This window comes from Trichosurus vulpecula, chromosome 2, assembly GCF_011100635.1.
Source record: "Trichosurus vulpecula isolate mTriVul1 chromosome 2, mTriVul1.pri, whole genome shotgun sequence".
In the NCBI taxonomy this organism is placed as follows: Eukaryota; Metazoa; Chordata; class Mammalia; order Diprotodontia; family Phalangeridae; genus Trichosurus; species Trichosurus vulpecula.
Window position 1 is genome coordinate 100,504,056 of NC_050574.1, and position 27,619 is coordinate 100,531,674.

Below are 27,619 nucleotides of genomic sequence, written 5' to 3' on the forward strand. Positions count from 1 at the left end.
TCATTATTTTGATATAATTTGTACTATAGGTATACCTCTTTAAGAAAAACCAGTACAGGCAGTTCTTGACTTAGGAATTCTTGACTCACTACCTCTGATTGTTGGTAGGGAGGGGAAATATTAGACATGGTTGCCCAGTGGTAAGGAGTAGTAATGGCAGTATGTATAAACAACGACCATCCCCAGCTAGGCCCTGACCACCTTCTTTCTTTATTCTCTCACATATTAGGGATTGGGCCACTTAATTCATTTCTGCTTCTCCCTTTATGTTATTTCTGACCTATCTTCCTCACTTTGCTCCTGTCTTTAAATCAAGTTCTAAAGGTTAATTACTAGTAACAACAGGTGGAAAATATCAAATTAAATATACCTGCCTCCTAGTGCTGCTTTTTTTTTTCGTGCATTGCCTATGAAGGCTAACAAAATTGCAGATGAGAGAATTGTAATGGAAATATTGCTTGATATTTGAGAATTTGAGGAAGCTTTAGGCATGCCTCAGATTTCATATTACCTCACGGGAACTGGAGTTTGGGGTAGGTACTCTTCAGTGAAAAGAATAACAAAGTAGAAGGAGGAACTGCAGAAACCGGAGATGATGCTAACTAGGCCAGTATTGGGATTAGCTTGAAAAAAATGTTATTTTTTTGAGGGTGGTGAAGAAGAGGATTTATTCTCTTTTCTTTTCCCTTGCTACTGCCCTTCACCACAGATCCCATCCTGAACTGTCCCTATGTGTGCATAAAAGAAGGTCTTCAAGCATCAGCAAAGTGAATTAAAAGCAAGGACAGTGGTCAATTTTTATAGGAGAGGTTTTCATGGCAGTTAGGCAATGCATAGAGAATAGTGTCCTAGGCGCAGTCAGGAAGACCTGAGTTCAGATTCAGCCTCAGACAACTTAATAGCTGTGTGACCCTAGACAAGGCACTTAGCCTATCTCTGCCATCGTTTCCTTAACTGTAAAATGATGATAATAATAGTAGCTATGCCCCAGGGTTGTTTTCAGGATCAAATGAAATAACATTTTGTAAAGCACTTACTTAGTATGTTGCATGCACGAAGTAGAAGCTATATAAATGCTTATTTCCCTTCCCTCCTCCCTTATGGCCCATAAATTGGGAACTATCTACATAAATAAAACTTTAAAAAAAGACACAAAAATTAAATAGATTTACATGTTTAATCCACTGGTTAGACTGTATGTGAGTCTAATACAGCTTGGCGGCAAATGGGGCAAGTATTATTTTCAGCCAGCCAGCGATCAATACAATGGACATGAAACTCATGTGTGCAAGGCAGTTGTCTTAGTTTGTTTCCCTGTGTGTAGGTGTTGACACAAATACTGCAGGCCTTATTTATCTCTCCATTTATGCTGCTTTCGTAGCTTTTGGTAGAAAACTTATCAATTTCTTCATTGGTTAATCCCCCAGAGCAATACCAGCTATCATCACTTAGTAAAAAAGTACGAGCAAGACGGAGTGTTGGTAATATGATATTTTCAATCAAATTACTCACGTCACTGTTCTGCCTGGCATGATTTTCGCTGGTGTAGCACATTAGAGTTTCATTTAGTTCTCTTTGAACTCTTACTCTGTTCAGCTCAGAATTGATGTCCCATAAATGCTGATTGTCTCTCTGTGTTTCTAAATAGGCCTCAGTTTCATTTGAAAAATTTAGAGAGCTCAGCCCAGCTAGGACCTGCTGGAGAAGTATCTGTAGAACCCTTGGCTGGCGAAATTCAGGCTCTGACATACCATGAAGGGGTAGCCATGTTGTTCTGAAACAGATTTGTGACCCATTATTTTCAGAACGAGAAATGACTAGTTGAAATATACCTCTGTTACTCCTGTTTGCTCCTCCCGGTCTCTGAAACCTAGATCGAGTTCTGCTTGAAATATCCCCTTGTGTTATTTCTTCTTCGGGGAGAACTTTTACCCTAAGGTTTAGCCTTAGAGTTCTTACAGTTACGGAAAGAATTCTTGATAGCGCTGGTGAATGTGAAGATTGTGGAGTGTCCTCTATTTCTTGTTCATTTTGAACTACATGATGCTGATGACACTGCTTAAGCTTTTTGTTGATTTGTTTTCTCCTTGAAATGATGTCAGTTGGTCTTTGCAACCTTGAATGACTACTGCCATTCTGAGGTCTTAATCTTAGATTTTCAATTTTTTCTCTTAGTTCACTCAGTGGACTGTTGTTTCTTACTCTGTGCGTCTGGTACATTGTAGAGTCATTTCTTTCGTGAGCTTCTCTTGGGGTAGCATTGATGTGTCTAGAGAACTGAATGGGTCTGGTGTTAGGGTGACAATCTGTGAACCTTTCTCTGAATTCCTGGGCTCCATTTCTGACCCTGCCCATCATCCAAGAAGAAAGCCCTCCTATTATGTGCTGCCTTCTAGAGCCTCTCATGACTCCCAACATTGCAGTATTCACATTTGAGGTCTTGCTTCTATTTCGTCTGGCTACTGGGCTGTGGGATGGCTGAGATCTATTTATTTGTTGGTGTTGGCATCCGTTGGCATTCAAATATGGCATATTTATGAATCCCTCCCTTGAGATACCAACATTTTGGAATTCATCGTATGTGTTAATTTTAAGTTTAAATTGGAATTCTCCTGTGTCTGAACTTCTCTGACTTAAAGCTGTCCAAAACTGGTTTCTATTTTGCCCATTGAGTATGGCGATTCCTGTGCGACAAAATGTATTTATCCATTGAAGAATTGATTCTTCACTTAAATTTTCCCCAGGAACTTCGGTGCAACTGCTTTCTTCTTCAGCTCCTAAACTACATACATTTGATTGGGCTGCTAAATTTTCCTTTGCTTGTTCTAAGAGAAGCTGTAGTTCCTCCATTGTCTTTTCTCCAGGAGTGCCAAGAAGATTTTTGTTTCTTATTAATCTGTAGTCATCTTCACTGAGCCCACTAACAAATTGGTGATAGGCCTCTTCCTTCTTGAGACGTTCTGCTGCCTGTATCATAATCCATTGTCTTGTGAGATTTTTTTTCTTTTTTTTTGTTTTCATGATTTATGTATCATTTTATATGTTCAGAAATCTCACATCTGATAGAACTGTCAAAACTCTGAATTATGTTTTGCTAGGAGACTGAGTGAAAAACAGATTTTAAAATTGTTGCTCATGTAAAGTCTTGGTGGTGATGATTCTGGTGATAAAACTTTCTGGCTTCCCATGCAAGCTTCATTGGATCTTATGCCTTTTACCAGTATTACATTGCTGCAATATGATTGGCTTTTAAAAAAAACCTATTGTGTGCTCATCCAGTAAAATGAGTTACCTAGCCGTGATCTGTAAACTGCCAGTTTTCATTGAAATTTGTATATAGTCACCATTTTCTCCTAGAAAATGACCAACAAAAACTAAAAAATGACCAATGTTTTGGTTGTGGAACAAACAAGACCATACTGTGGTTAGCAGTCAAATAATTAATGTTCATTTCTCACAGCTGCACATCTGGGAAATTGGGGCAGAATTCTTAAGCAGTAATGAGCTCTGGTTATGTGTATGTTATTAAATCCATAGTGCTACATATGTCATGGATATGTTGCAGTTTGACTTTAGTGGGATCAGAATCAGGGAGTGGAGAGGAATCTGAATGCTATATTTAGCACTCATGTTGGGGTACATAGTCCTAGGAAATTGAGGAAAAGAGGGGTTTGGGACAAAATTATACAACTTCCCAAATGACAAAAGGACAACTGTAAGCGTGAACAAATCAAGGAGGCAAAGTTGTTCATGTCTGGGAAATAGAGTCACATTTCTTAAAAGACAACATCTTTTGGAAACCCAAAGATCTTCTTTGGGTGTCTTGGTCAGTAACTTTGGGTGTCTCAGAAAACCATAGCTTCCTTCAGCATAAAACAGGTTAAACAGGCCTTTTAAAATTTCTGATGCAGGAAACATCTATATGCATTTTTAAGGTTGTGATACAGAACATAAAGTGAGAAAATGGGTAAGGCAGATTTTAGGTATAGGTAAAAAATTCTTTTTCCACTGTGACTTCTTGTGCCGCATTTTTAAATTTTAGTAGCAGCAGGTTGGGGTGTGTGTGTGTGTGTGTGGTCTTCCTCCCCCCCAAAAAAAGTGTGATTTATTTTTAACATTCTTTTTAAATTTTGAATTCCAGATTCTTTCCCTTTTTTCAATCTCCTACCCACTCACTGTGAAAGCAAGAAAAATGATATCGGTTATATATGTGAAATCATGCAAAGTATGTTTCCATATTGCGGGGGGGGGGGGGCAAAAAGTTTAAGTGAGAAAATTATGCCCCAATTTGTACTCGAGTTCATCAGTTCTCTCTCTGGAGGTGGATAGCATTTTTCATTTTTTTAAAATCCTAAGTCCTTTGGAATCGTCTTAGATCATTGTATTGATCAGAGTGGCCAAGTCTTTCACAGTTGGTCATCATTATAACATTTGCATCAGTTCATACAGGTCTTACCATGTTTTTTCTGACATCACCTCCCTCCTCATTTCTTATAGCACCTGAAGGTTATTTTAATTTTCATTTCTTTAATCAGTAGTGATTTAGAGCATTTTTTCATGTGGCTAGAGATAGCTTTGATTTCTTCTTCTGCAACTGCCTGTTCATATTCATTACCCATTTAACTCAGTTCCCTATATATTTGAGAAATGAAACCTTTATCAGAGAAACTTGCTGTAAATTTTTGATACTACTTCATTGTCTGTGGTACTTTTTAGCAAAATGTAGCTGCCCTGATTATCTCTTTTAATTAGCTCTGTTTTTGCTTTTGCTTTGTCTGAGATCATGATTGCTACCCCTGCCTTTTTTTACTTCAGCTGAAGCATGATAGATTCTGCTCTAGGGCTTTATTTTTAACTCTCTGTGTTTCTGTTTCAAGTGTGTCTCTTGTTACATAACAAATTGTTGGATTCTAGTTTCTAATCCATTCTGCTATCTGCTTCTATTTTATGGGTGAGTTCATCCCATTCACAGTTATGATTACTAGCCGTGTATGTCCCTCCATCCTGTTTTCTTCTGTTTATCTTCCTATCTGTCTCTTTGCTCTATCCCTCCTCAAAAGCCTGTTTTGCTTCTGAACATTGACTCCCTTAATCTACCTTTCTTTTATCATCCCTTCTGTTCCCCCTACCCCAATCCATATCTCCCTTTCCCTTCCTGTTTCTCTATTGGGTAAGATAGATTTTTATAACCAATTGAGCATATATATATATATATATATATATATATATATATATAGAGAGAGAGAGAGAGAGAGAGAGAGAGAGAGAGTCAATCTTCAACATTTGCTGGTGTAACATTCCTAGAAAATGGCACAAAAGTAAAAAAACTCAAATGTTTCTTCGTTGAACCTATGGGAAATAGGAGTTAATTTTTCCCAACCATCAAAAAGGGTAATCTTTAGCTAGAAATTGCTGAAAATACACTTTTCTGCATACAGTTCTTTATAATAAAACATTAATTCTGATAATATGCACTTTTCCCAATACAGTAACCATGAAATAACCCATAAAATGCAGGGGAGAGGAGCAGCAACCCTAGACAGGACAGGGAGGGGCGGGAGCAGGGGCTGGCATGACAGAAGAACCTCAAGGTAAAAAAGGGAAAGGGGCAGCCTGCCCTCTCTAATCTCCTTTTCCTCTCTTTGACTGAACTGTTCCTGGATGCCTCTAGGAGTTACTCCATTGGAGCCCAGGGCTCTCTACTTACCCAACCAGGTAGCAAGGGAGAGAGGGAAGCCGGTGGCGATAGGGCAGAGGTGGCCACCACCTCATTTACCAGTAAATGTAGCCACTGTATGTAAACTGGCTCATGGTTTGTAAACATCTCCACCACAATTGTGCGGCATTATATAATGATAAATAATATGAACATTTGTGCTTAAAATTATAAATATCCACTGCAACTGTTCAGTGGACAATAACAATGAGTTAATGTGAACTTGTGAGGCTATTGCTGGCAAATTGCCTTCTTTGTCTGTTCTATAAATCAAGTAGGCACTGGTCAGTAAGTGGGGAACCCACAGGGGAATCTGAATGCATCAAGCTAGAATGCTGTACATGCTTTGATCGGTCCCCATCAAGGCTTGGGGGGAATTTGTGTTTACCTCAACCGGCCCCCATTGAAGCTTAGGGGACCTGTAGGAGTTGTAGCTCCTACTATATTCTCGACCACTCCTGCGAGAAGAGCTGTAGGGAAGCTGTAGGAGTTGGTACTCCCATTATCACCAAACCGCTTTGAGAATTATAGAATAAAGTAAGCTTATTTAACCCCTTATTATGACCCTGTTCCTGTCTTCCTGTCTGCCCAGATTAAGAGTGTACCTGTGGTAGAACACCTGCTAGCGCCTTCCCTTATCTCCACCTGTCTAACACTTGGCATAATCAGTGTTACCTGTGTATTTACCTGTGAAACAGTCACTTTTCCATTTTTTAAAATTTCTCTCATTGGGCATTTACTTCAGCATTTTCTGGAGCAAATTCACATACACTTGTTTTAACAATCTGGCTAGCAACTGTTGTGGGGGTGAAAGACGAACACAAGCCCAACAACAAGAATACTGCCAGCACGCTGCAAAAGCCCAGGTTCTTTTGTTCTGCTTTAGTAAGGAAAGCAACGTTAAGGGGTTGACAAGTTTACTTTAATCCAGCGTACAAATACCATTCACTTAGTTCAGGGGAAAAAACCAGCACCCTGAACTTCAGAGCAAAATACAAACAAAGTACAAACATCGACAGACAGACCTTGTCTGATTCCCTAAATCCTAATACGTAGTTACCAGAGTTTAACAAAGTCCCAACATCTGGGTTTACGAGCTGGAGGGCTCTTAGCTACAGCTGCCCAGAAGAGTGAGAGCCCCGCGCAAATGGCTCTGTCTTTCTCATAGCATTTCAGATGTCATCAAATGTCATCTGAATGACCAGAACTGATGCTCCTATGATTAGCTCTTGAGTTAGCACCTTCCCTTAGTACCCTGGGAGCTTCACACCCACATAGGCTTAGCACCTAGTAAGACTCCATGAAATACACTGAATTAATCAAAGGAAACAAAAGCCAAACTCTTCAAGGGCACTTGGTTGAACTGAGTGCTGAGAGCCCATTTTGCTTACCAACACAACACTATTATAAATATTTTCCTCCTTTTTGCAGATGTGACAACTAGCAGCTCACAGTGGCAGCAGACGTTTCTGGCATGAAGTTTACCTAAGACCTTTATTTTCTCACTAAGTGGCATTGTTGACTTTAAACTCTTGGGCTGGAACCTAAAGGACTTGTACCATGCTTGAGGTGGGGAGGGGGGGAGATAATTCTGCATAAAACTTGAGTTTTAAAGCAAGCAATAAAAAAATGCAGTGAATGCATGGGGAGCTCTTTACAACAATAGGGTGAACAAGGCCCCTAAATGCCAAGCAGGATACCTGCTGCTCCACAAACTTGAGCACATTCTGCCTCTCTTTTTTTTCTTTACTGCAAAGTCTTGAATATATAAACACAAAAGTGAAAATCAGGCATAATTGAAGTCACAAAAGTTAAATGCATGAATGTTGAAGATACTATGAGAACAAGGTTCAGGCATTGCCTGCCACCCTCCCCTTTTCCTACACTGTAAAAGCTCTTCCTTGTGCACCTCTTTTATATAAGGAATATTTCCTCATTCTATTTCTCCCTTCACCTTTCTCCCAGCGCATCCTTCTTTCTCACCCCCTTGCCCCCTTTTTTAGTGATCATCCCAGCATAATTGACACACAGTCATGCCCTCTATGTGTGCTTTCTAGCTACCCTAATAATGATGCAGTTCTTAGGAGTTACCAGTATCAATTTAACTTTATTGAGTCCCTTATGATTACTCTTTAATGTTTATCTTTTTATGCTTCTTTTGAGTCTTGTGTTTGAAGGTCAGACTTTCTATTCAGCTCTGGTCTTTTCATTAAGAATTCCTGAAAGTCTTCTTTTTTATTAAATATCCATTTTTTCCCCTGAAGGATTATGCTCAGTTTTGCTGGACAGGTTATTGTTGTTTTTAATTCTAGCTCCTTTGCTTTCCAGAATACGATATTCCAAGCTCCCTGCTCTTTTAACATGGAAGCTGCTGAATCTTTGACTATGGCTGTATGATATTTGAATTGTTTCTTTATGGCTGATTGCAATATTTTCTCCATGACCTGGGAACTCTGGAATTTGGCTATAATATTCCTGGGAATTTTCATCTAGGGATCTGTTTCAGGAGGTGATTGGTGTTGAATTCTTTCAAGGTTTCTGTTTTACCCTTGAGTTCTAGGATAGGCAGTTTTCCTTGATAATTTCTTGAAATACGATGTCTAGCCTCTTTTTTTTTTTTTTAGTCACAGCTTTCAGGTAATCTAATAATTCTTAAAACATCTCTCCTTGGTCTATTTTCCAGGTCAGTTGTTTTTCCAATAAGATGTTTCACGTTTTCATTTTTTTTTTCATTCTTTTTACTTTGCTTTATTGTTTCTTGATGTCTTGTGGAGTTATTAGCTTCCACTTGCCCAATTCTGATTTTTAAGGAATTCTTTTCTTCAGTGACTTTTGTGCCTCTTTTTCCATTTGGTTTATTCTTCTTTTTAAAGAGTTCTTCGGTGAATTTTTTTGCCTCTTTCACTATTAGGTCAATTCTATTTTTTTTTAAGGTGTGATTTTTCTTTGGTATTTTTTTTGTGTCTCTTCTTACTAAGTCATTAATTTTCTTGCATCACTTTCATTTCTTTTCCCAGTTTTTCCTCTACCATTCTTATCTCTTTCTTTAACTTTTGTTGGGCTTGGATCCAAGTAGCATTTTTCTTTGAGGCTTTGTAGCTATTTTTAGATTGTTTTCTTCTTCTGAGTTTATGTCTTGGTCTTCCCTGCTACTGTAGTGGATTTTTATGGTCAAGTTCCTTTTTTGTTGTTTACTCATTTTACTTGTTTACTTGATTGCTAGCTCTTCTCTTTATTTTGTCCAGTCTTTTCCCACCTTATTTTTGCCTATTATTTATTGCCTGGAAACGGATTTCCCTTCTACTTAGCACTGTTCTAAAGCACTAGGGATACAAAGAAACATAAAAGATAATCTCTGCTCAGCTCTCCCAGGTGCCACCCATTCCATGATGCCTTCCTTCTAATGTTCCACCCATTTTCAGGAAGAAAATGTTAAAACAGTTGCAGAAATGAAACTGTCTATTTTCCAGTTGCCTCACATTCAAAGTGGCAAGAGAATACATTTCAGCTGAAGAGTAATGAAAACAGAATCATCTTTTACCCTAAACTAGAATCAGTTTTCTTAAATTTACCCATCCTTCAAAAGAAAAATGCTACATATGTATGAAGTAAAGTTACTACAGTATTGTAAAATCTGTTGGGTGTGTAGGTTTTTTACTGTTTTGCGCAGAGCAGATCAGTGAATGGATTATACCCGTGAAATGAAATGAAAATGCAGATCATCTTATCAGAAAGAAACTGAGGCCTATAGAAAGTGCTGGCACCACAGGAAAAACAGAACATATTAGGCATTAGGACTGACAGAGTAGCACCTGGAGGTACACAGTGGCAGTCTGGAGGTTGTGAATATATTAACCTCCAAGAAAGTGACGTTATGGCTTGAATTCGGGGCAGTTTTGAGACTATTGGCAACATAGGGACTAGATTCAATTGTTCTTCATGGTTTCATTTAGGGAAAATGTGACTTCTGTTCTGCCTAGAAAGAGGTTTTACTTTGTTAAGAAATGAGTTGCTATAGTTGCTTGCTGCCGCAAATCAGTTTGATACTTCAGTTTTGAGCGTGGCTCTGACTTTCAAACACATACACTGATGTCGTAATTAATTTTTAGGGAACTTATAGAGAATCTGGCGATTTCAAGAAGCCAAAAGTTGCTACAACCTGGAGACGAAAAGCAGGTAAGTGGTTTCTATTTGAAGTTTTTAAAAAGTAAAATAAAATTCCTCTAACCTCTCATTTGTGTGCATGCATCATGTATCTGTGGTTTGCTCATCTCTTTCAACTGATACAGATCACAATTTGCCTGTCACTTAGAGAAATCTTAGATAATTCTAGTGTTTATAGTTAACACAGATATATAGGTATAGATACACAGACATGTGTGTACATGTTTTAGTGCAGACTCAGGATTGAAAAAGATATACACACACATAAAATAAACATATACTTAGTGAGAGAGACAGAATTGTGTATTGAAAAGGACAGTAGAGTTTAGACCAAGGTTCACATTCTCGCGCTGTCCCTTTATTGGCCATTTTACCACAGTAAGCCTTAGTTTTCTCACCTGTAAAGTGGAGATAATAATACTTTTTTTACTTCCTACAGATTGGTTGTGAGAAAAGTACTTTGTAAACCTTAAAGTTCTATTTAAATATATAACAATTTAAAAGTGTAAATATTTGTCTAAAGATTTAAAATAATCTTGTTAAATTAATTGCTCTGGCTTTCCACTCCTACACTTCTGTTTTCTCTAAGTGTCATTTGTCTTTAGACTTCCTAACATAAGTCTGCCTTATGGTATTGTTTAATAGCATCTTCACAAATTCCTCACGAATTTTGCCCCTGTCTCTGCTCCAGTCTTATTTTTATGCCATGTCAAGGCTTAGCTCTAGTTTCATTTTGACTACGCCCCCTTCTGTTGCAAATGATCATGTATAACTTTAAAACTAGGGAGACAGAATAGGCATTTTGAGTAAATACAAGGTGACGGAGATGACAGTAGTTGATGAGTTCACTGCTTTTGCTGCCTCCCCTTTTTTCCCCCCATTTTCTTTCATAATTCATTTAAGGAACAGAAGGGCTATAAGGTTTGGCTATAAAATAGAATTGAGAAACCTTTTTCACCCCTCTGTTAAGGGTTATTTATCCAGAAGGAAAAAGTAGCTAAGAACTGCATACCAATTTTAGAAATTACCTTTATATAGTTCACTTTGAGAAATAGAAAATATTTAACTTGCTTTTAAAATGAAATATGAGACTATAACTTGCAATTTAACAACCAGTAAGCATCCACTGAGAGGTATTGTGACATAGTGGATGGCCTCAAAGCCAAGGAGACTTGGGTTCAAGTCCTGCCTCTGACCCATAGAGGCTCTTTCCTCACAGTGCTCTAGGCAACTCTGTATGTAGACTAGCAGTTGTAGAGCAGGTGCTGACTGACAGGGGTACGACTTTGCTCACCAGGGAATTCTCGGTACCAGAGATATCATGGATCAGCAGTGGGAAGCCTATGGCCTCAAGGCCACATGTGGCCCTCCAGGTCCTCCAGTGCAGCTCTTTGGCTGAATCCAAACTTCACAAAACAAACCCCCTTAATAAATGATTTGTTCTGTAAAACTTGGACTGCGTCAAAAGACTACGGAACTCGAAGGCCACATGTGGCCTCAAGGCTGCAGATTCCTCACCCCTGGCATAGATCCTACCGCTTTCTACCTAAGTACCTTCTTGTCTGAGCCTTGCATTAGGGGAAATGTAGGTAAGATAATCCCTTCTTTTTATAGAGCATATAGTCTAGTAAGATAGTTTGATATAAAAATAACTAGAATGCCAAAAAATACGGATGAGTTGCAAAGTTCTATGTCAGAGGGGCCAAAGGGCACCTTGATTTCTTGAGGGGTGTTGAGGAAGGCTTCCTGAAGGAATGGATATTTGAGTTTGTATTTAAATGATGGCTAGGAATTCAATAGGCAGCTAGGTAGCACGGTGGGTAGAGTGCTAGGTCTGGAGTGCGGAAGACTCATCTTCCTGAATTCAAATCCAGCCTCAGACACTTACTAGCTGTGTGACCCTGGGCAAGTCGTTTAACCCTATTTGCCTCAGTTTCCTCATCTGTAAAATGAGCTGGAGAAGGAAATGGCAAACTATTCCAGTATCTCTGCCAAGAAAACCCCAAATGGGGTCACGAAGAGTTGGCCACGACTGAAACGACAGAACAACAACTACAGAAATTCAACAGGTAAAGATGGGGAAAATACATTTTCTTATATACTGCGAAAATTGTGTATTTGGCAGTCATGTGGGCTGTGAACAGTTGAAAGAAGGAATAAACATAGAAGTCAGAGAAGTCATCCACCAAGCCTTTTCTTCTGTAACTTTTGTCCTATCATGTAACCTTCGTACTCTTATTATAATTCTCTTTAAATTTCATTTCCCTTTTTTTTCCCACAAGTTAACTTGAGTCTAGAGTTAAGTCTATGATTATGAAGTAGAAACTAAGTTTAAAAAATGAGGGGGAGGGAGGAAAAAAATTAAAAATTAAAAGTACGCAGCAGAGAACCAAAGAAAACCTACAAGGAAGCAAAGAAAAGCTGGGTAGATTTGAAAACAATGTGTAGTATTTATCATATAGACTTTTGTGAAATGGAAATTTGTTGATATTGAATCCTTTCTTATGTTCTGCTATGTAGGTGAAAATGTTCTTTTTCTTTTCTCATTTTGCATTTAAGTTTAGAATGAATAAAAAATTTACCAAAAGCAAATGAGGAAAGGCTACTGTTTCTTGCCAGCTCACCTCTTTTTCCCTGTTCTCACTGAGATGAGCATACTCATTAGAACGAATTGAACCTTTTACTTGTCTGAACAGTTGCATTTACTGTATTTTATGGCAAGCATGACCAGATCTAGAAAGCTTGCCATAGGCAGGACGAAATTAAAATGAGGATAAAGGATTCTCCATCCCTGCTATAGACTCTTTTTAAAGTATTATCAATATTATAGGAAGATTTTTGAAGAATTTTCACGACGATAGTAACTTCATTTTATGTGATACTTTTTTCCTCTGATGGTAAAGTATTTAAAGTACATTATGATTCTTATTTTCTCTCACAACCTTAAAGAATCAGAGTAGATAGCAGAACTGGAAAGTCATGTTTCTTGATTCCTGGCCAGTAATATAACTAGATGGCATTAGACATAAATTATAATAGAATTTTTACACTAAAATGTTAAATTTATATACAAAAAATTATTTTAAAAGAATCCCCTAAAACTGTATAATGGTAGTGTCATTTTAAGGTATGCTCATGCTAAAATATATCATCATGGGAAGGAAAATGCCCTCCTCTAAACCTCCACACACACACACTTCTCAAACAACAATTTTTAAAAATAATTTTGGATAAAGAATCATCATGGAACTATAACTTGTAGTTACATCATTTTTTGAGAACATATGTTAATGTAACATTTTAAATAACATTTAAAATACAAAGACTTTTGATTTCATCAATATGTACTCCCTCCATCAGTCTAAAATACAACCCCTTCATAGCTTTTCAGAGTTTCTGTGGCCAAAACAATTCATTAGCCTGTGACCAGCTATGAGTGGATAGCGCACCAGGCTTAGAGTCAGGAAGGCCTGAATTCATATCCAGCCTCAGACACTTAGTACTTTTGTGATCCTAGGCAAGTTTCTTGCCTTGGCAGAACACAAATCATAGATGATTTTAAGTTTTGGGGAGCTGCCTCAGGCACAGAGAAGTTAAGTGTCTTGTCCATGGAGTTCCAGTTCTGAATCCAAGTCCAATATGCCATCTTCTGGGACACACTACCCCTCAGACCCCAGTAAAGTCACATATTTGTATTCCCTTTACTTACATGCACATTTTATGTAAATGTGTTTAAAAATTACACAAGATATGGCTTTTTGAAAGCTTATTGACTACACATATACACACACACACAAACACACACGCACTCCATTAAAGCTGGAAAGATCTTAGATATCATATGATTTAACTCTCTTATTTTCTTTTTTACTTTGAACTTAATTATCAATGAATACAAACATTTCCTTATATCTAGAAGAATGAGAAAGGATTGTTTGAAACAGTTTATATTACAAATGAGGAAACTAAGGCACAGAAAGTTGCCTACAATTGCACAATAGATTAGTCATAGTACCAGTATTAGAGTAATCCAGTACTCTTTACTGAACACAAACCTAATTTAGTCTGTCTTTATTTAGAGGTATATTAAATCCAGTAAAATTCACTGTATAAAAGTTATGGTATAGACATGAAGCAATAAGTGCTGTCCAGTTGAAATAGAAACTGAATAGCTAGCAAGGTGGATAGAGTGCTGGGCCTGGAATCAAGAAGTCCTGAATCCAAATCCAGCCTCACATGCTACCTTGCTGTGATCTTGGACAAATATCACTTAACATTTTTATCTCAGTTACCTCAACTGTAAAATGGGGATAATAAGTAATATAGCACATACCTCTGAGTTATTGTGAGGATCAAATGAGATAATATTTGTAAAACAATTAGCACTATGCCAGGCACCTAGTAGGCACTACATAAATATTTCACTTTATCAGTAATGACTTAAAATTATATTTCTAATAATTGAGGCTCAGATCTCCCCTAATTGGAAAGTGAATTGAAATGATGCATTTTGAAATGACATTTTGGAGTGTTACTAGTCTTGACGGGAAGCAATTTATCATTGCATGGTTAAAAAAAAAATAATATTTTAAACCCCAAGTTGCTTTGGAAAATGAGAAAACTAGAGAAAAAAATAGAGACCACAGTGGGCCCTATTTAGCCTGTAGTTCCCATCCCACCCACTCACCTCCCATTTTAATTAACACAATGCACAAAGCCTAAATACAACCTATAATCATGTTCTTAACACCAGCTGTAAAAACTGGTTTAGATGAGGCCTTAAGAACTACAAAGACCTTCAAAACATATTTTTCACATTCATTTTTAAATTTTGAGTTCCAAATTCTCCCCTTCCCACCATCCATTGAGAAGGCAAGTGTATGACCCTCGTTATATGTGTGAGGTCATGCAAAACATATCACCACATTAGCCATGTTGCCGGAAAAAAAGGCAAGAAAATGAAAATAAATGCTTCAGTCTGCACCTAGAGTTCATCATGTCTCTTTGGAGGTGGACAGTATTCCTCATCATGAATTCTTTGTAATTGTTGCATATCATTATATTTATCAGAGTAGCTAAGTCTTTCGTAGTTGATCATCATTACAATATTGCTATTACTGTGTACAGTGTTTTCCCAGTTCTGCTCAGTTCACTTTGCATCAGTTCACATAAGTCTTCCCCAGTTTTTCTGAAATCATCCTCTTCGTCATTTCTTAAAGCATAATAGTATTCCATCACAATCATATACCACGCCATTCCCCAATTGATAAGCATCCCTTCAATTTCCAGCTCTTTGCCACTATAAAAATTCCTGCTATGAATATTTTTGTACATATGCATACTTTTCCTTTGATCTCTTTGAGATTTCAGTATACTTTTATAGATTTTGTAAGAGTCACCCATCTTCTTAATAAGTGACCGTGACTGTCTTGTGGACTACTAATTTTGAGAGAAACCTGGAGACGGCAGGTGACTTAGTTTGTTAAAAAATGTGGGTGATCATATTGAGATAAAAAATTTATTATTTAGTGGTTAATACAATAACTATGTATTTGTAAAAAACTTTTAAACTTTAAATAACAATAAATACTTCAAGAAAAAACTTCAAAAGCAGAATTCAGATTTTTTTTTTCCCAAATGGAAGCTGCCCCAAACAGAAAAAGGAAGGAAGCTGTCCCAGAGTTCATCTGTTCGTTGGATTTTAACTGCAGTTAAAAGACATTGTCTCATGAATCTCTTGCCTCTGATTTTAAAAATTCTGCCTTTCAAAAATAATAAAGTATGATAACATCATGAAGTGACTAAGGAAGAGTAGTTAGGATTAAAATGAATAAAATGTTATTTTAATTGAATTTAAAGATCATATATACATATATATTCATCAATACTGTATTATTATCTTTTAGGATATACCAGTTTTGTTTTTCTTACATGGAGATTTCATTTTAGAGTCATTTGGTGTAGCCCGTTGTCTATACCAATATTATATCTTATCTTTAGTATCTACCTTTATTCAATGTTTGTAGGAAAAGGACATTTTATAATTTCAAGAGATACAAAATAATTTTAAAGTGCAGAGATTACAATATGGCAAAATCATTAACACATTAAGATATTTGTTTGGGATATGGCTTCTTGATAATATGATACTTGATTAAACCACATATTTTCTGACAGATTATAGAATTGTTAATACATAGAGATGGGGAGTTTCAAGAACTAATGAAATTGGCACTTGAACAAGGAAAAGTCCATCATGAAATGCAACTACTAGAAAAAGAAGTAGAGAAGAGAGATAGTGACATTCAACAATTACAGAAACAGCTGAAGGAAGCAGAGCAGATATTGGTAAGTGCTAGATGAAGAATCTTCATAGTAGAATGTAAAGTTGTATGACCCATGAAACTTTGCCCAAAAATCCCAGTTAATGAATAGCCTGAATTAATCAGTTTTCTAAATCTCAAAAGAACAGTTCTTAGCTGAGAGAAAAGACTAGACTAGGGATAAAGCAAAGGATAGATAGAGTTCTAAATAGGGAAAATTCCCAAGATAAACTTATTTTCTCTAATAATATCCCAAAGGTCAAACTTCCAGGTTTTTTAGCCCTGAGGAACACAGCTGTGAACCCTCTAAGAAGGCTTCTAAGTAGCAGAAATAGCTGTCATAAATCCCATTCGTTAAAGCTGATTTGCTTTATGCTCCTTAAAAATATATATGCTTTCTTAGCCCACATAAACTTAGAAGTACTAAAGTAGAAGGGAGGTGAGACATTTCTATTAGGCATACTGAAATTAATGACTAGTGACAGACAGCAGTCATTAAGGGTTGAAAAAACAAAACTAAAAAGATACAAATTTTTCTAAGTATAATATACTGGGGCTATGTAATGTTGAATTAAACATATCTCAGTAATATCTGATGATGTTATTAAATTACAGCACAATACAATAATTAGTGTTCATAATTGTGATCCTGATTTATCAAGAAAAGGTTAAATTTACTTAACATACTCAGAGAAGGTAAAGAAATACATGGTATGTTTTAGAAGTGTCTATTAAAAAGTGGTTAAAATTTTAATTGACACTTACACAGGCATCATATGTTTATAAGGAAGTTCCCTTCAGCATATAATAGTCCATTTCGTCATGATATAAAATAAATGAGATAGCAGATTACAGATACAAGGGCCAGTCTTATCCAGTATAGAAGATATCTCTGCCTTAGGTTATTTTCTCCAGTCTCAATCTCTTTAGCTACTGTAACCTACCTTTGGGGCAAAGAGACTTGAAGAAGAGGACTCCCAGGTTCCCCTTTCCTTTTCTTTTGGAGAGCTGGAAAAGCAGGAAGAAGGGACTGGTGAGTAAAACATAAAATTGGGCGGCACACAGAGATAAACCATGACAGGTTATCCAAAGAGCTGGACTGATCCTGCCCTGTGACAAAAGCAAGAGCCTCCATGCCAGGTACCCACAATTACAGGCTGGTGAGAACTGGCCCAAGGGACAGGTCAGAATCTCCTACTTTCTCTCCTAGAGCTATGGGCAAGCTTGTCACTTTGGTACACAATTAAGATCTCATTTACCTACTGAAAAAATCCTATTGGCCTATGGAAATGTCACAGTAAGGATGTCTTATAGAGAACAGATAAGGGAAGAAACATTTTTTATTCTAGAGAGAGGAAAGGTTCAGTCAATGAGGGATAATCTGAAGGCCAGAGCTATTAAGGCAATACCGTGGTTTATTTCTAGGAACATATGAATCCTGATTATACATGGCAATCTTGTACAGTTTAATAGAGCTAGCTCTCCTCTCTCTTTGCCCTAAAGGTTTCAGTCCCCCAAATCAGCCCTAGTTCTTCAAACATTTTCTCTTTTTGGAATAAGGAACATTCTCATCGTCTCTTCTGTTTCTATCTATTTGTAAGCCTTAAGTACACTGCTTAGCATTTTTTCCAGCTTTGGGTTTTATTTTAGGTAAATGAGATCTGAAAGCAACAGATAAGGAACTAATAAGCTTGCCCACCTGGCTAACCTGAAGGGGGAAAGAAAACTTTGCTAGAGGAAGTACAAGAGAGTCCCTGATCTGTACCTTGAGCCTTCAAGCTATAATTTCAGTCTCTTCTTCCTGATTATCTGGTTCTCCCAAAGGAAAGTAGGGTAAGCATGGTAGCCCCTGCTTTAAGTCTCTTTCGCCTGAAGGCCAGCTCCATTACCTTTTGTTGCTACCCTTGGGTGCAGGCTAGAATAATTTCTCTTAGCTTCCTTAGCCCTTGAAGAAGTAATATCCTTCTTAGTTGGCACAGTTCCTAATTTTAAAGCAAAACTTCCCTCCAAGTGATGTCTTGATGCCTTATACTCTTTCTTTCTCCTTGTACTCAACAATCAGAAATCTTCCTGAACTGAAATGTGTCTATTATCTTAACTTCCTAAATTTCCATCCTCCTGCATCTGTATTAGATTCCTTTCTGCCCTCTCTGACTCATTTTTCCCTCATTGAAATTTAAGTCTCCATACTTCATTCCTTTCCCACTATTTACATCAACTCCATAATTTCTTTTACTTGTTTAGCTTTCTGAATATCTAATGCTAACTCATCACAATAACATAAAGAAGTCCATTAACATATGTATAGATTAAAGTCGAAAGTGGTTTATATGGTAAACATGTAGAAATTGAAGGCAGAATACACAAATACTATAGTAATTTCATTAGTTTTATACATCTAGTGTACCTTGGAGAAATATTTTTCTCATATGGACTATATGATTCTAGTTTTAAAACATGTATTTGGATAGACCTAATCTTGTACATGAAAGAAATCCATCGTTTTGGCCTGATTGTCTGTTAAATATCTTGAACCCTGATGAATAGGACTCTTTTTGCATGTGGGTTGTCAGTATTATCTATTTGTTTGAACCTTTTGCATGCCACATAGTTAGTGTCAGTGTTCTTGAATTTCAAAGTGAGTCCCTTTTGCTCAGGCAGTAGTTTATTTATAGGAATAGTTATAATCTAGAAATAGATTCCTTAAACTAAAAAAAAATATTTTTAATAATAGAAGTACAAACAGAACATTGATTCTTGCATTTTTTTTTTTTTTTGCTTTTTGCAGGTTGGGTCTATGATATTTAGTTTGATAGCTGGGATTTTATAAAAAAAAATGTTATGGGTATTTCTAAATGTTCCATATTTATCTGATGGGATTAAAACTAATTAATAGATTTTTTTATTGAGCCAAGAAGTAAAACTAATACGATTGTAAATAAGATATCTTTCTTTTTCCTTTAAATTAGGCAACAGCTGTTTATCAAGCAAAAGAAAAGCTCAAATCCATAGATAAAGCAAGAAAAGGTTTGTACAATGAGAAAACTGACCTAGCTATGTATGTATTTTTATATGTACTTGTCTCCCTCGTTAGAATGTAAGATCATCATGAGTAGGGATTGTTTCAGTCTTTGTACTTGTATCCCTAGAACCCAGCACTGTATCTGGGACATGGTAAGTGATTAATAGATAGAATTGTTGGTTGATTGACAAAGAAGTAATAGGATGATGGTTGTAGTTTGGTATTGTTAAAATGTACTATAGATTCTGAGAATGCTTTACTGGGTTTATAAAATGTTACCATGTAAATATTTAAATAACTTTTAAATCCTTTATTGACTGGATTTCCTTTTAGTTAACACTTTGATCTCTCTCTGCAATACTGAGTCCAGCTTACTTTACTTTCAGTTTAATATAGTCTGTTGAGTGTCTTTACATTGGGTTGGTCCTACCTGTGAAAGGTACAGAGGTAGCATAAGACCTTGTTTCAGTATCTTTACAAGAGATTACAGTTTAGTTACAGAGATACACTCAAGTAGCTGTTAAATGATAATGTGAGATAGTATGTGACTAAATGCAAAAATGAACGGTACAAATGATAAGTAAACTATTATCTCGAGAGAGGGGAAGATTAATTTGGGCTTGAAAAGTGACTGTTTGGACTAGACTTTGAATAAGTAGCAAGAGGAAGGGGGAGGGTTTTCCAGGTAGAAGAATAATATGAGCAAAGGCATATAATGTGGCCCAAATGAGTCTGACTTGTTTATTTTGTGATTTGTGATTTAGAATTGTCCTTAGGTCTCTGCACCTTTTTGTTAGGTTGTATCTCTCTACTTCTCACAATGCTTCTATTTCAAGCATCATTATCAAATATATGTAAGGTGCTGCATTAGCAAGAAAATTATACAAGAAAAACCATTCCTGACCCTCAAGAAACTTTCATTATACTAACATTCTATATTGTATTTTTTGAGCAATTGCAAGAACTCATTTTCAGTCAAGTTAATACAAAACACATGCAGATGTTGGAAATATCAAAGTATGGAGAAACTCAAGCATCATGGATTACCTTGCTTTTGATAAGTGGTAAAATTGAATATGTCTTCCTCATATGTGATTAGGTTAAAATGTTTCCTCTTTCAGGTGCCATCTCTTCTGAAGAAATAATTAAGTATGCACATAGGATCAGTGCAAGTAATGCTGTGTGTGCCCCACTAACATGGGTCCCAGGTAAAAAAACAAAACAAAACACTCTTCTATACCAGGTATTTGTGCATTGAGCAGCTTTCACAAGACTTAAATAAAAATAGGAAACTAGATTAAGGTGCAATGTATAAAACACACTTATCCCAGGAAATAACTTTTTCAACAACATTTTCTCATTTTTAAGCCTCTTATATAACATCACATGAAAGGCATGGTTTGCAAATAGGCCATTATAGGTCACTGGTTTTTACTGTAGGACCTTTTTTGTAGAATTCACACTTCTAGAGCAGCTTTAGAACTGGAAGTAGTAGGAAAACTACCCCTTTTGGTAGCAAAGAGAGTTTCCTTATAGCACCTACCAAGGAACCCAGCCCAGAAAAATGACAGCAAAGAGAGAAGTAGACATGTAACAATACACATCTCCAGATTGTGAGCAGCAAACATGAAAATCACCCACTGACACCAGCCAAGAGCTAAGGGAATGTTGATCATAATCAGACAGGGATAGCTATTCATTCATTAGTAATTGTTCCTAGATGAGGAAGCAGAACTAGGACCTGATATTTCTAAGAAATCATTTTCCTAGCTACAGATGTCACCTCGTTAATTCAACCAGTGAGTCTGGGTGATTCAAATATGAAGTGTTACTACAAAGGAGATTTTATGAGAAAATTGATCTATCATATAAACACTATGTAAAACTTTAGATCACATAACATTAAAGCTTTTTTTTATTGCTATGTGTTCTTCAGTACTGTTTAAATTTGAGGATATTTTAATCTTGTTTAAAGTTATACATTAAAGAGGGTTTGCCAAAATTTGACTTGGTGTCATGGATACAGAAGTATCATCACCTGGTATGAACTAATTCTGGGATTCAGAGCAACTGCCATCCTTCCTGCCCCCCTTAAATATGGCTGTAATGCAAAGGAGAGAAGTAGACGTCTGCATACACAATGGCAAGAATGTCCTTGTGATCTACTGGGTTAGCAATGCAGCAATCGTCAGTAATGTGTTTAGTGTTCTTGCCAGTCAGAGGATAATAGCAATAGTAATGGGATAACAGTTTTCTGCAGGGTAGGAAAGCATTTTGGAAGAATAGACTTTGATTCACTAAATCAGATTTTGTAGAAAAGTGTCTATGTTATGCTGCCCAAATAATCATATGGTTACATAATACTTCACTCTGCCTTGAGGATAAGAAGGGAAGTTACCAGAAAGCAAGTTTAAGGGCCACTCCTGGGGTTAGTATCTATTTGGCCCTGTGTATCTTATCTCTGTCTTCATCTTTAGCACTTCACAAGAATTGATACTGGATAGCTATATGGTGGCTTCTTTAGGATAGGATTAAGATCTTAGACTTTGAGGAGAGAAGGGAGAATGGGAAGAAGTTATCAGAAAGAAAGGCAACAAATTAGTGATACATGGTAATTGTCACCTATAGTCTTTTTGGTTGAAGGCTACCCTCCTAAACAGTATTCTCTGAAAGACTGGGAAGCCATATCTCTAAAGAAGGATCTGACCCTTTTGCCCTTTGAAGGAGAACTCTTTCCCTTTGAGGCTGACAAAGAAGGCGATGGGGGAAAAGAAGCTACCAGGGGGTAGTGTTAGGATGAGTATACATGTTTATAGGAGGCATCTTGTATTATACATAGCATTTCTTCAGGTACCCGCAGAGTCCAGTTGTATTTGGGAGTATTCACTCCCCCTCTAGTTTAGTGGGCCATATGTTGAGCAGTAATAAACTGGTACCAAGTGCCACTTGTATCATGAAGTCTCCAAGTAGCTTTCCATCTTCCAAAATCATAAATACTATCGTAGGGATGGCTAATGTTCCTAATGCTGACCCCAAGTTATTGGTAAAAGTTTAGAGGCTCAGCCTCACTGTTTGGAAGGTAGAGAAGTATATAGTGTATTTTTTGAAGATTTTCATTAGAGAATGTGTTAAAATACAAAAGTTCTGGCACTTAAAGCTTCAGCCCCCTGAAAAACTCAGCCATTTGGAATAACATTCATTTTTGATAAGTCTAGGTTAGTTAAATCTGTTGTTTTTGTAATGTCTTCTAATAAGTACAAAAATATTATTCTTCAGTGACTCAAGACTGCCAAAACTCAGCCCGTTTTCCCTGCTTAATGGCATGCAAACCATGGAAAGTAAATATTTACGTAGGAGAAAAAGCATTTTCAGAAAATGTTGGATTATTAAATAGGTATTTTTTACTTTTGAAATACGTGTAACTGTAGGTTGAGTATTTTCCTAGAATAAAAAAAAAACCCTCAGAATCCTTCGAGTTTGGGGAATGGGAAGTATAGACTCAGGAGAAACAGGGAAGATTGGTGAGGGGAAAACTCATTGTCTGTACTGTTAACCTACTTGTTTCTTGGTAGTAACAAGGGGACAAATTTTAGCCTTTGGTTTTTGAACTGTGTCTTATGGTTCATTTGGGTGCCTAAAAAATTTCAAGCAATTAACTGGAAATAGGTTTTAAATCAATTTTGATTATATAAATAAAACTCTAAAATACAAATTAAGCTTTATGTTACACATCCTGGGTCCTTTCAAAATGGTTTAAATGGCTTTTTTTCTGTTTGCTTAATTTGTGGGCCTACACATATATTCATGTTTATTCAGTATGTGATATTATGGAAGCATTCTCTATTTTAAAATGCCCTTTTTGGGGTTAATTGAATGACTTAGAATTGGCTAAAGATACTGCTAAAAAGAAAACTAGAATTTGGTTGAATCTGATTCTTTCTGAGCATATTGCCATTATTCCTGAGTAGTAAGGGTAGTGATTAAGAACACAATCGTTGCTGACTCTTGAGACTAGATTAAAAGGATAATAATGACATGTTTATAATGGCGATATCATTTGAGAAGCAAGACTAAGCCAGGAGCAGGTATAGAAGGAGGATTTAGACAGCACTTTCAAAATTTCTGCATTCTGTTTCTTAAGACACTATGTCATAATGTGATATACTGAATGAAATTATATTGTTTTTCATCCTCAGACAAGCTATAAGTTTGAAAATTATTTCCCTCCATTTTTTATAAATTCCCCTTAGGTATGTCCCCTAAAATAAAGGGATTTTTTTTTCTTATCTAGGGATGAGCATACTACTACATGCCAGAATTCTTTAGAGAAAAACTAGAGATAAATAGGAAGCATGAGAATGACTTTTTAGAGTTAAATTTAATTTACTCTTATATATCTTAACATATTGATCTTTGTATTTGATCTGATTGCACAGATGAATTTTGTATCACGGAATTCAAACTAGCATGCTTTTTTCCCCAATTTTTTAAACATTTTTATTTAAAGTTTTGAGTTCCATATTCTATCCCTCCTTCCCCTCCCTGCGAAGGTTATACATGTATGTAGGTTATACATGTGCATTTATGTAAAACATTTCCAGATCAGTCATTTTGTACAAGAAGACTCAAAAGGAAAAGAAATAAAGTGAAAAATAGCATGCTTCATTCTATATTCAGTCAATATCATGTCTTTCTCTGGAAGCTGATAGTATGGATCATTAGTCTTTGGGATTGTCTTGGATCATTGTATTGCTGAGAATAGCTAAGTCATTCACAGCTCTTCATTGAACAATATTGCTGTTACCCTGTAAAATTTTCTTCTGATTCTGTATTTACTTCACCATGCATCAGTTCATGTAAGTCTTTCCAGGTTTTTCTGAAATCATCTTGCTTGTCATATCTTTTTTCTTTTCTTAATAGTATTTTTTTTTCAATTACATGTAAAGATGGCTTTCAACGTTTATTTTTGTAAGATTTTGATTTCTAAATTTTTCTCCTTCCCTCCTCCCTCCCCAGGACAGTTTGCAAGCTGATACAGGCTATGCACGTACAATGATGTTAAATATATTTCCACATTAGTCATGTTGTGAAAAGGGGAAAAACCACAAGAAGGAAAAAACAAAATGATAATAATATGCTTTGCTCTGTATTCAGACTCCGTAGTTCTTTCTCTGAATGTGGTTAGCATTTTCCATCATGAGTCTTTTGGAATTGTCTTGGACCATCGTATTGCTGAGAAGAGCTAAGTCTATATCACAGTTAGTCCTTGTACAATGTTGATGTTACTGTGTACAATGTTCTCCTGGTTCTGCTCACTTCACTCAGCATCAGTTCATATAAGTCTTTACAGGTTTTTCTGAAATCGACCTGTTCATCATTTCTTATAGAACAGTTGTATTTCAGTACATTCAGTACCATAATTTGTTCAATCATTTCCCAATTAAGGAGCATCCCCTCAATTTCCAATTCTTTGCCACGACAAAAAGAGCTGCTATAAATATTTTTGTATAAACACCTCCTTTTCCCTTTTTTTGGATTTCTTTGGGCTATAGACCTAGCAGTGGTATTACTGGATCAAAGGGTATGCACAGTTTTATAGCCCTTTGGGCATAGTTCCAGATTGCTCTCCAGAAAAGTTGGATCAGTCCATGTGAGTGCTTTTCTAAGTAAAACAAGGTATGTGGTATTTATTTTTTAATATTATTAAGATAAAAACTATTTTTCATTTTAAGGGGACCCACGGAGGCCATACCCAACTGATTTAGAGATGAGAAGCGGATTATTGGGCCAGATGAATAATCCATCCACTAATGGTGTGAATGGCCATTTGCCAGGGGATGCACTTGCAGCAGGCAGGTTGCCAGGTAATATTCATTGTTGACATTTTTTCCCAATTTTTTAACATTTTTATTGAAAGTTTTGAATTCCCAATTCTATTCTTCTCTCCCCTCTCCCCTCCCTGAGGTAGTAACTAATCAGATATAGGTTATATATGTACATATATATATAGAAAACATTTCTATATTAGTCATTTTGTACAGGAGGACTTAAATGAGAGGAAAACATGAAAGAAAGAAAGAAAGTGAAAATAGCATGCTTCAGTCTGTATTCAATCAATATCAGTTCTTTCTCTGGAGGCAGGTAGTATGCTTTATCATTAGTCCTTTGGGATCGTCTTGGATCATTGTATTGCTGAGAATAGCTAAGTCATTCACAGTTCTTCACTGAAAAATATTGCTGTTACTGTGTAGAATGTTTTTCTGGTTCTGCTCAGGTCACTCATCATCAGTTCATGTAAGTCTTTCCAGGTTTTTCTGAAATCATGTTGCTTGTCATTTCTTATAGTACAATAATATTCCATTACAAACATTTACCACATCTTGTTGAGCCATTCCCCATTGTTGGACATCCCTTTGATTTCCAATTCTTAGCTGCCACAAAAAGAGGTGCTATAAACATTTTTGTACAAATAGGTCCTTTTCTCTTTTTTTGGGTGTCTTTGGGATATAGACCTAGCAGTGATATTCCTAGATCAATAAGGGTATGCACAGTTTTAGAACCCTTAGGGCATAATTCCAAATTGCTCTCCAGAATGGTTGGATCAGTTCACAACTCCATGGACAGTGCATTAGGGTCCCCAGTTTTCCAACATCCCCTCCAATATCCAACATTTTCCTTTTTTGTCATATTAGCTACTGATATGTGTGAGGTGGTACTTCTGATCACTGCCTTCCCCAGTAAATTCTCCCTTTATCAGTCTCCTCTCCCTCTTCTGTTATTTCCATCTCTTTTTACTTCCTTATAGGGTAACATAGATTTCTATATCCAACTGAGTGTGTGTTATTCCCTCTTGAGCCAGTTTTGATAAGAGTAAGGTTTAAGCTTTGCCCACCACCCTACTCCTCCCTTCCCCTACATTATAATAGCTTTCTTTTTTTATAAATGAATCTATTTTTAATAAGTTTATTTATTTTTAGTTTTCAACTCTCACTTCCATAAGTTTTAAGTTTTCTCCCCCTCCCCAAGATGGCATGCAATCCAATATAGGTTCTACATATACATTCCTATTAAACATATTTTCACATTAGTCATGTTATATAGAAAAATTAGAACGAATGGGAGTAATCATGAGAAAGAAAAACATAAAACAAAACAAAGAAAGAAAATAGTCTGCTGCGATCTGTATTCAGACTCCATATTTCTTTTTCTGGATATGGATGGCATTTTCCATCATGAGTCTTTTGTTTTAGGTCTTTGCATTGATGAGAAGAGCTAAGTCTATCAAAGTCAGTCATTGCACACTGTGGCTGTTACTGTGATGTTCTCCTGGTTCTGCTCACTTCACTCAGCATCAGTTCATATAAGTCTTTCCAAGCTTTTCAGAAGTCTGCGTATTCATCATTTCTTTATAGCAGAATAGTATTCCATTATATTCATATACAACAACTTGTTCAGCCATTGCCCAATTGATGGGCATCCTCTCAATTTCCAGTTCTTGGTCACCACAAAAAGAGCTGCTATAAATATTTTTGTACATGTGGGTCCTTTTCCCACTTTTATGATCTCTTTGGGATACAGCCCTAGAAGTGATATTGCTGGGTCAAAGGGTATGCATACATTTTTTAGCCCTTTGGGCATAGTTCCAAATTGCCCTCAAATGGTTGGATCAGTTCACAACTCCACCAACAATGAATTAGTGTTCCAATTTTCCCATATCTTCCCCAACATTTATCATGTTTTGTCATGTTAGCCAATCTGATAGGTGTGATGTGATACCTCAGAGTTGTTTTGATTTGCATTTCTCTAATCAATAGTGATTTAGAGCATTTTTCATATGACTATAGATAGCTTTAATTTCTTCCTCTGAAAACTGCCTGTTCATATCCTTTGACCATTTATCAATTGGGGAATGACTTATATTCTTGTAAATTTGACTCAGTTCTCTCTATATTTTAGAAATGAGGCCTTTATCAGAGACACTAGTTGTAAAAAATTTTTCCCCGTTTTCTGCCTCCCTCCTATTCTTGGTTCCACTGGCTTTGTTTGTGCAAAAACTTTTCAATTTAATTTCATCCGAATTATCCATTTTGCATTTCATAATGTTCTCTGTCTCTTGTTTGGTCATAAATTCCTCCTTTTTCCATAAATCTGACAGATAAACTATTCCTTGCTCCCCTAATTTGTTTATAGTATCGGCCTTTATATCTAAATCGTGTACCTATTTGGGCCTTATTTTGGTATGTAACAAGTGTGTTTCATGCCTCTTTCATGCAGGATAATTTATCCTGTACAATCTCCCCCCACTCCTTCCAGTGTAATTTTCTAACACTGTTATTACACATCTATCACTCTACTAAACGTGTTATTTTCACCCCACCTTTGATACACTTCCTG

At 36.4% G+C, this 27,619-nt stretch overlaps 1 protein-coding gene across 1 annotated transcript in view; it reads left to right on the forward strand.

Moving 5' to 3' along the window:
- The window catches only part of MED4 (mediator complex subunit 4), a 41,996-nt gene that overhangs the window by 11,012 nt on the left and 3,365 nt on the right, over positions 1 to 27,619 (forward strand). Inside the window, exons 2-6 of the mRNA XM_036744597.1 lie at positions 9,826 to 9,892; positions 16,058 to 16,228; positions 19,173 to 19,230; positions 20,347 to 20,433; positions 24,958 to 25,089. Of these exons, the coding sequence (XP_036600492.1) occupies positions 9,826 to 9,892; positions 16,058 to 16,228; positions 19,173 to 19,230; positions 20,347 to 20,433; positions 24,958 to 25,089 (515 nt within the window). The remainder of the gene's footprint in view (positions 1 to 9,825; positions 9,893 to 16,057; positions 16,229 to 19,172; positions 19,231 to 20,346; positions 20,434 to 24,957; positions 25,090 to 27,619) is intronic.